Source organism: Macadamia integrifolia, chromosome 8, assembly GCF_013358625.1.
Source record: "Macadamia integrifolia cultivar HAES 741 chromosome 8, SCU_Mint_v3, whole genome shotgun sequence".
In the NCBI taxonomy this organism is placed as follows: domain Eukaryota; kingdom Viridiplantae; phylum Streptophyta; class Magnoliopsida; order Proteales; family Proteaceae; genus Macadamia; species Macadamia integrifolia.
In genome coordinates this window covers 30,620,640-30,630,824 of record NC_056564.1, presented here as the reverse complement: position 1 = coordinate 30,630,824, position 10,185 = coordinate 30,620,640, and the positions used below count along the sequence as shown (strand labels likewise).

The 10,185-nt window shown below is 37.3% G+C and overlaps 1 protein-coding gene and 1 pseudogene across 1 annotated transcript; both read left to right on the top strand.

The window, feature by feature from the left end:
• The first annotated feature begins 3,157 nt into the window (after positions 1-3,157).
• On the top strand, positions 3,158-4,380 carry LOC122086883 (annotated as a pseudogene).
• A 4,610-nt stretch (positions 4,381-8,990) lies between these two features.
• LOC122086882 (universal stress protein PHOS34-like) lies at positions 8,991-9,904 on the top strand. The gene is made up of 4 exons (XM_042655806.1): positions 8,991-9,245; positions 9,343-9,452; positions 9,543-9,688; positions 9,871-9,904. The coding sequence occupies exons 1-4, from the start codon at positions 9,065-9,067 to the stop codon at positions 9,902-9,904; spliced, it is 471 nt and encodes a 156-aa protein (XP_042511740.1). The 5' UTR covers positions 8,991-9,064.
• The last annotated feature ends 281 nt before the right edge of the window (positions 9,905-10,185 follow it).

Below are 10,185 nucleotides of genomic sequence, written 5' to 3'. Positions count from 1 at the left end.
TGCCTTACCATTTTGTGGCTCTTATGTTCTCTTGATAAGATTACACTCTTGGTCTATGGTCCACCTTCTATGGAGCTTCCTTGGTTCCCTAGATTAGGGTATCAATTCTAGACCCGACCAGGAAAACTTGAGACGAGAGGACCCAATTGATTAACCTAAATGGGTCAATCATGGTGTGAGGTTCTAAAGTGAAGAAGATCCTTTAGATTCAATCGAAATTAGCCCAATCGAACCAATTGATACTCTTACGAGGCCACCTTGCTTAACCAAATTTATGGGTGCAGGAGAAGAGTCTAGACCGACTGACACCAAGAGAAGTGTTGATACCTTAGACCATCTTTTAATTTTCTAGTTAAAGCTCTTGATGCAGATGGGTCTTCTCAAAACTAGTGTATAGTCCTAGTTTGTGCCCCTAGTATATATTATAATTCAATGGTATCCCAATGATTTTAGCTATTTTCCATCTTCTAGATCAACCTTTTAACATCAAAACTTACGGGTTAGGTAAGTCTAATATGTTGAAATTAATACAAAGTAAATGAAAGAATTCAAGTTCTCAGAAGAAATAAGTGACATGGTTCATGAATCAGTCTGGGGGTAAAGATCAGTGAGAAGAACTAAATTGCTTATCTTAGACTTTTCACAATAACCATTATCATAGTGGTCACTTAAAACAACCTTTCTTTCATGGCCATAAGTTTATTGGGTGGTTAAAACTGCATTTGAAGGGCTCAATCAATCACTTTCAACAATTGAAACAACCTGAAATAAAATTCAATCAGACGGTTCTTAGGGAGTTTCTGGGATCATTCTTTCTCCCCAACTTTGGAAAAAGGTTAAAACTTGGAAGTCATTAAGTTCAAATTTGAACCGTGTCAAACGGGCTATGTAACCAGAAACCTGACTAATCCCCAGACCGTAGGCATTGGCCATTGTCCAATTGGAGCTCAACATTTGGTGAATTAGTCCATTTCAGAATTAGATTATGCTTTTATATGTTTTTAAAGTACTAAGATTCATGTTCAGTTTAAATGAATTTTTTAACTCACAGACCTTATCTATCTGGATAAGGTTATTAAATAAGACAATGATCCTCATCACATTAGATTCTGGAACTAACCTTATCATATGAATCATTATGGAGATTAATATAAAAAAAATATGGAAAATGTTTTCTGTGGGGAGTGTTGTCTATGTGTCCAGATATATAGGGGATGAAATGACAGATCTGCTCCCCATGAAAGGAAAATTGACTCTTCTATAGATGTTTCCTCATGCACTCCTTTGGCGTTCACATATTATCATAACCGCACTCTCCCATAGAAAACACTTCTCAAATAAAATTCAAGAATTATGAATTAGATCTAGACATCATAGAGTATCCATGCCCTGCCCAGCAGACCAATTTAGTGCCCACTAATATGGTAATACCCCAACATTCCTTTTGTTTCAAGGGTTAACCCGCTCCATTGACAGAATTTACTATAGGCCCCACCATCCACTATTCACCTAACATCAATCAGCATCTCTGTAGTTAAGATTGAGGCAAGGTTAGGCATACCACCAGCTTTTCATAAGCTAGTAGTTGACACCAATCATGGGGCTAGGCACAGAAAGACAAGGGGTGTCTTGCCCAACCTTTTCCCTTTTTGGAGTACAGAGAAAGAATCCTAAAACGCAGCTCAATCTTGGAGTGACCCTATGAAGCCCAATTTATTTTGGAATGCATATAATAACCTTTGAATCAAAATTACTTTGAATCACACCAATATAAGTACAAGCTTGGATGAGGTCCTTGTACGAGAATCATTCTTGTATGGTGTCTGATCCATACTTGGAATCCACTAAATCTTTCTCTTCTTACAACAGGTTGAGAGATTGAGTGGATTCCATGTGTGGATCAAGTATCGTACAAGAATAATTCTCGTTCGAGGACTTGATTCTGACTCATAAGTCTATTGAAAACCACAACCCTAGTTCTCTCTTAGTAATAAAAATTTCAAGGTATGTTTGATATGCATTCTAGTAGATTTCATATTTTGAGATGATAAAGACATTGTGGATTAGAACTCATTGCATACCAAACACAGCCCAAGTTTCTTTGTGCACATGAAAAAGATTTATGAAAGGAAAGGGAGAAAGAAGCCGAAGGGAAAGGTAGTGTGACCTTGTATCCGAATACAAAGGGTCCGTTTGGTATTGTTCATAAAAAATGTTCCTGTCGTTTTTTGGTTTTAAAAGAACGGAAAAACAGAATCTTCCGTTTGGTGTGTGTATGTATCGTTTCAGTTTTTTTGAAACTGAAAGTGGGTAAAAAACGAATAATCCCTGATTTGACAGAACACCCAAGAGGGTGTTCTATCGGGGGTGTTTCGTTTCAAGCAATAGATATTGAAACCCCCGTTCTCGATAATTCTCTGGGTCCGCAATAGAGAGAGGAGAGAAGAGAGAACCCAGGTCGCCTCTTGCTGAAATCTCCAGGTAACTTCGCCTCTTCTCCTTCTTCTCTTTCTTCTTCTTCATCTCTTCTAACATCTTTTGAAACCCTCCTCTCGCTGATGCTCACCTCAGCAAAAGCCTAGATTTTTTGTTGATGGAAATACTATTGTTGAAGGTTTCGAAACCCTTGATTTGTGTTCGACTCATCACCATCTATTTGGGAAAAAACCAAACAGATCAATGACTTCTTTGAGGAGTCGAAGCTCGGCCACCACCGCTGCAAACTCACCATCTATTTGATTGCATGCTCATCGTTGTTCATTGTTTTAAAGTTACATTAACAGTAAATCGAAATGGGTTCTCAGTACTTCTTCTTCATCTATTGTAATCACATAGCAGGTATTGTTCTCAGATTATGCGCATAGAGAGAGGAGAGAGGATCAAAAGAGAAAATAGTGAAGAGGAGCTCAGCCCCTTGTGAAATCAAACCAGTGCAGGTAACTTCGCCTCTTCTCCTTCTTCTCCTTCTTCATCTTCAGCTCTTGTAACCTGTTTCTTCTTCTATTATTACCTCTTCTCCTTCTTCTTCATCTATTGTAATCACAGAGCAGGTTTTTGGTAGCAATTTTATTGTTGTTTTGGACCACCAATTTTAGGGTTTTTCTTTGGGTAAATTGGTTGTGTTTCAGTAAACTTTGCCATAATTATAATTGATTTCATGAGGACATACAAAAATTGCGGTATTGAAGAACAGAGCAGGTTTTGTTCTCAGATTCTGCGCATAGAGAGAGGAGATAAGAGAGAAGAGAATAGTGAAGAGGCCGAGTTGATCTTCCATGAAATTAGTAAGAGGGGTTTGGTTCCAAGTGTCGTTAGTTTCAACACTTTGATCAATGGGTACTGCAAGTCGGGGAATTTGGAGGAAGGATTTAGGTTGAAGAACATTATGTCGGAAGCAAATATCCTTCCTGATGTTTTCACCTACGGTGTTTTGATTAATGGGTTATGCAAAGAGAGCAGATTAGAAGATGCAAATCAACTATTCAATGAAATGTGCCAGAGAGGGTTGGTTCCAAATGATGTTACTTTCACTACTTTGATTGATGGGCAGTGCAAGAATGGGAGAATCAATGTGGCCATGGAAATTTATCAGCAATGTTGAGGAAAGGAGTGAAGCCTGATATACTTACCTACAATACACTCATCAATGGCTTATGCAGGGTTGGTGATTTGAGAGAAGCAAGAAGACTTATGCAAGAGATGTCAAGTAAGGGTTTGAAACCTGACAAGATCACATACACTACTCTCATTGATGGGTGTTGCAAGGAGGGAGATTTAGAGTCAACTATGGATGTAAGAAAGGGTATGATTGGCCAAGGTATTGAGCTTGATAATGCAGCTTATACAGCACTTATTTCAGGGCTTTGTTGAGAAGGACGAGTTGCAGAGAGGACATTGAGGGAGATGTTAGGAGCAGGTTTGATACCAGATGATGCTACTTATACAATGGTGATTGATGGGTTCTGTAAGATGGGAGATGTGAAGATGGGTTTTAAGTTCCTCAAGGAGATGCAGAGTAGCAGTCGTGCACCAGGTGTTGTAACCTATAATGTGCTCATGAATGGGCTCTGCAAGCAGGGGCAGATGAAAAATGCAAAAATGTTTTTGGATGCAATGCTTAATCTAGGGGTGACTCCAGATGATATCACTTACAATATTCTGTTGGAAGGACATTGCAAACATGGAGACCCAGAAGATTTTGATAAACTACGTAGTGAAAAGGGTTTGGTCTCTGATTTTGCAGCTTACAGTTCACTAATTAGTGATATAAGTAAAGATGTGAAGAACCGCCAAAAAAGATGATTTGAGTTCCGTTTTTTTTTTAACATTCATGCTTTAGTGGGTAGCATGGGCTCTGAGTGATACTGATGTCGCGGATTAAGGTTGTGTTTGATATGCATTCTAAATCGAAAACATGTTCTGAAATGTCAAAAACATTGTTTTACGTTCCCACCAACTCACTCTTTTTTATTACAATGCTATAGTTATTTGATCTATAGTTAATTGAGTTCTTATCCCTGTCCAGTTCTCATAATGAAAACATTGAGCACTAGAATCAGGAACCAAGGGGATAGTAGTAGTAGTGACCTAGGTATTGTTCTCAGGATAAGGTGTTGCCCCAAAATTTGCTATTGTAATCACAAAGCAAGTATTATTCTTTCTGATTCCTAGATCTCTTTGGTAATTTATATTAGATAATTATAATAAGACATTGTTATTTGGGTTTCTTTGTTACTTTGCTTTGTCTTCATGCATGTAAGTCTTATTTACAAATGTTGTATCATATGTGAAGATGAGCTTTGTTATTTCTTTTTTTAGTGTCCAGTCCTTTTTTGTCCCAGTATGCTAACTGTTACACTAACTTATAATGTCTAGCTATTATGTATGGAAGTAGCCTCCCTGCCGTTAAGTGGTCAGAACTTGAGACCAATGTTTTGATTGAAGCAATGAAAGAAACTGTAAAAAATGGTCACAAATCCGGTAATTCATTTAACAAAACTGGATGGGAGTACATTACAAAGGAATTTCAGCATGCTTTAAATCATACAATTGGGAGAGAACAATTACGTAACAAGATGAACAAGTTGAAACATGACTATCAACAATTCAAGAGACTGCTTGACACGACTGGATTTGGGTGGAACTCAATGACAAAATCAGTCACAGTTGATGATGAGTCCGTATGGGATAGGGCAATATAGGTACAATAGATTTCACTAACTAGTTGAATTATTTAAAAATTAGATTACAATGAGTAGTACATCTGAGTGATACAATGACTGTTTATGCAGGCAAATCCAGGTTGGTTGAAATACAAGAAGTATGGACTAAACAATTGGCCAGATTTGAGCATGGTATTTCGGAATGCATATGCTAGAGGTAACTTAGGGGTTGATAGTGCTCAAGATTTGGATGGCATCGAAGCTGTTAATACAGTTGATATTGAGCACGTTGTTGACTCCCCTAGTACCCCAGTGTATATAGGCATGACTGGCCCCTTTCATGAGGATACTCATACTCCAACTCAGACCACCACAAAGTGAAGCCTTGATAGGACACCCACAGGATGAAGAAAAAAGAGCGCCAATAAGGGAGATAGCCACGTGAAGGACTTGTATGGGAAGTATTTATCCATTAAAATTGAGAAAGCATCCAGTACTTCCGTTACATCTTCTATTCGTGGTGGGGCAGGTGTATATTGTCCTAAATATTTCAGTGTGAGTGCATGTGAGTCGGTGTTATCCTCCATGCCGGATATATCAAAGGAGATATATTTGAAGGCCACCAGTCGTATGTGTGTTGATCCTAGTTGGAGAGAGTTGTTTGTCTGTGCAGAGCCTCTTAAGAGGACTTGGCTTTTAGATGCCTTGGAGTAGTTGAGGTTATGTTTGAATGCTACTTTTGATAATTTTGGATTCGGTTTACTTTTGATGTGTGTAATGTTACTTTTGGAAATACATTGAATGCTACTTTTATTTCATTTGTTTTTTTTCTATTATGGATGTGTGTAATGTTGAACATGTGTTTTGGTGTGAGTGCATGTGTCAGATTTTTATGTTTTACAGTTATTTGTTTCAAATTGAGTAGTAATTGTTTATTTATTACAGTTATGTCAAATGCATTATGTGAAACTTCTAGTGATGAAGAAGATATGATCATTCAGATGAGAATGGAATTACTGAGTGAGGCGGTGTATATTCGAGAACCATGTAGGGATAGTGTATTTCCAGGTGCTGTTATGATGCATGAGGTATTGAATGGGCATGCCAACAGATGCTATGAAGAGTTTAGGATGGAACGTCATGTCTTCCTTAACCTATGTGATTATGTTAGACATAGGGGGTAGTTGAAAGACACGACCAACATCCGAGTGGATGAACAACTTGGAATGTTCCTATGGATTGTTGGGAAGGGTTCAAGTAATAGGGACACCCAAAATCATTTCAACCACTCAAGAGAAACAGTTAGTCGAACATTCAATGCTGTCTTGATTGCAATGCAACGCCTGGCTAAGGAGAAGATCAGACTGCCAGACGTCAATATGATACCGATAGAGATTGCACAGAACCCGAAATGCTACCCTTTTTTCAAGGTAAATATGTTAGTATGATACATGTTTGCAATTAAATATATGAATGTTTATATTCTTATATGTACTGGCCATTTAATTGTCATTATATGTCATAGCATTGTATTGGCGCCATAGATGGTACTCACATCCATGCGGTAGTTTCAAGAGAGGATCAAATTCGATATAGGAATCGGAAGGGGATCACAACTCAAAATGTGATGTGTGCATATTCATTTGACATACGATTCACATATGTGTATGCGGGATGGGAAGGTAGTGCAAATGACTGTTGAGTACTTGAACAGGCAATAAGTGATCCTCGATTGAGTTTCCCACATCCACCTCCAGGTATTAACTTTATAATAATATATTAGATTTTCATTTGAGTGTATACGTAATAATATATATTATTTTTTGTCTGTAGGAAAGTATTATGTTGTCGACTCTGGGTATGCTAGTCAATCTGGATTTTTGACACCATTTAGGGGTGAGAGATACCATCTACCGGACTATAAAGGGCGTAGAAGATCCCCAAGAACAACGAAAGAATTGTTCAATTATAGGCATTCATCACTTCGGAATGTCATTGAACGTACATTTGGGGTATTGAAGAACAAATTTCAAATTTTAAGGCTAATGCATCAGTTCCCAATGAAAGCTCAGGCATCAATCGTACTAGCATGTTGTGGGCTACACAACTATATTTGAGAAGAGCATATTGCTAATTCAGAATTCGTGGGGATGAGCGATGATTTAAAAGTTGCAGAAGATGACTTGAATCCGCCACATGAAGATTTCGTTGATCATTCTACAATACAATCAAGTCAACGAAATCGGGCAAAAGAGATGAATGCCACTAGACTAAAAATTACAAATGCAATGGCTAGACAGCAAAGGATGCTAGAACTAGTTGAAAACTATAACCCATAACTATTTTACCAAAACTGAAAACCTATGTAGATGTTTCAACCCACGTAGTACTTGTTTTATGGTACATTTATATATGTGGTACAAGTTGATATATTATTATGAATGTCATATATTTGGATGCTATATTAACTTTTTTGATAAATAAATTTCTGTTACAGATGACTTCTTCTATGCCCCCACTCATGATAGCAACTTGTGAAATTTTTGGGAAGAGTTGTGGTAAATATACAACCAAGTCGGGTAAAAATATTGGAAGAGAATTTTTCAAGTGTGAAGATTCATGTAATTTTTTCATGTGGGTGGACCAACTACATCTATGTAGATGTGGTAAAGGTCAATGCAAAGTACGAACTGCGACGAAAGGTCCAAACAAGGGACAGTATTTTCTATGTTGCCCAAGTTCAACTGGGGTAATTTATTTCTACGATTGACCTATACCTATAGATAATTTATGATTTTTGTTTAATTCGATGTTAAATTTCAACGACCCTAATCACATCTATTAATTGATATAGGTTGATAACCGTGGATGTGGTATGTTTGTATGGTTGAAAGATGAAACACATATCTCTACCATACAACATACATTATGTTCAGAAAACTCAAGCTCAACATCATCATCCAAACCACTTTCCGTTTCGAACGAGTACATGAAAGGATATCTGGAAGGGACACTTAAAGGATTAGAGGACCAAACAAATAAGATGAAAGACATCCTCCATGCATTCAAGTCTTTAGACTTGGAAAAAAAGTGAAAATTTGGAGAATTATGTAATAGTTAACTTGCACAAGGCATTGTTAATACTGTATTTTATTCATCTTTTGGAAACCATGTTTTTTTTCGTTGGTGTGTAATATTTTATTGTCCCAAAAAAATTTATATGATTATAGTATTTTAATGTTATTTCTGTAATTATTGACTTAAAAGAAAAGAAAAGAGAAAAAAAAAAAAACCGTTTCTAAATCAAGCATTACCAAATGGTAGAACTGCCGTTTCTTGGTTCTGGAACTGTTCTAGAAACAGATTCACCAAACAGCCCTAAATCGTTTGAAAACGGCGTTTTGACACAGAAACTGAAATTTTTGTTTCTGACACGAAACGGAGTTTCTGAAACAGAAACAATACCAAACGGAGCCAAAGAGGACAATGGAAATCCTATCCCCATCATCGCTTCCACGCACAATGAATGACCCACACTGGTGCATTGAACCATGTTGCCTTTCTAGGAACTCCCTCCAAAAGAAAATTATCAATTAGGAATATTCAATCCCATTAAAGTCTTTCCCTTTCTAGTGCTTTCCAGAATGTCTTTAAGATGGAATGACTTCTTTTCCAAACAAGAATACAAACACAAGACGGAATAACAACTCATGTTTAATGAGTTGACAATGCTCGGCTGCCAAATCTCTCTCTCTCTCTCTCTCTCTCTCTCTCTCTCTCTCTCTCTCTTATATAGTATATCTTTTAAAGCCCAGTCAAGTTAACCTAAAATTCTCTGATTCCATTAATATAGAGAGACACACAGAGAGAAAAGAACAGAAAGAAAGAAAGAAAGAGAAAGAATGGCAAAGGCACGTACTATTGGGGTGGCCATGGACTACTCTCCAACCAGCAAAGCAGCCCTTCGATGGGCAATTGATAATCTGGTGGTGCAGGGTGAAGATCAACTCATCTTGATTCATGTTCGATCTGCCAAGTCTGATAATGACCAGAAGAAGAAGCTTTGGGGAGAGAATGGATCACGTCTCTACCTCTACCTTATCTCTTCCTCTCTTTTTTAACCTCAAACCTTTCTGTTTTCTGATTTATGTTTTGTGTTTTTCTCTTTGTGGATTTACAGCTTCGATTCCTCTTGAAGAACTTAAAGTGACGACTGTGTCCAAGCAGTATGGGCTGAACCCAGATGCAGAGGTTCTTGATCTTCTCGATACTGTCTCGAGGACAAAAGGGGTATTTCCTTTTTTCTACTCTCCTTTATACACTGTCATTCTTATTTTCCATCGTTTTGAGAAGTTCTGAATTGAGTTTATGTTGAAACAGGCTAAGGTGATCTGTAAGGTGTACTGGGGTGATCCAAGGGAGAGGCTGTGTGATGCTGTGGAAGATCTCAAGCTTGATTCCCTTGTGGTTGGTAGCAGAGGCTTAGGAGCCCTTAAAAGGTCAGTTTTTCTCTTAAAATATTGCATGTTCTGTTTTCTTTCTTTCTTTCTTTCTTTCTTTCTTTCTTTCATTCACTCACCATAGGGCTTGAGATGCACAAGAACGGTATATTAGGAAGGTAATAAAATTCTATAAAGATTTATGAACCGGTGGATGAACCCTCTAGCTTCCATGGGTTTATGAAAATTTGTTCGCTGTCTAAAAACAGGCAAGTTCCTCAAATGAACCTTGAGTGTGAATGACTTAACCTAAACCTTACGTCACTTTCAAAATTGTTATAATTTAGGTGACCCAGTGGCCATCTTTTTTAATTAGGGTTTTTATTATGGTAGAGTAGTTGGTCACCTAAAGACCATCCACTTCTAGGGGTAATGATTATGTTGGTAGTCCACTTGTTTATAATCCTTACCATAAATCTAGAGAACATGGCATAAAATTATTAGTATTATTTTTTTTTAATCCAATATGTTATAGCGATTTTTTTAATGTAAATATAATTATAAAAAAATTAAAAAATTAAAAA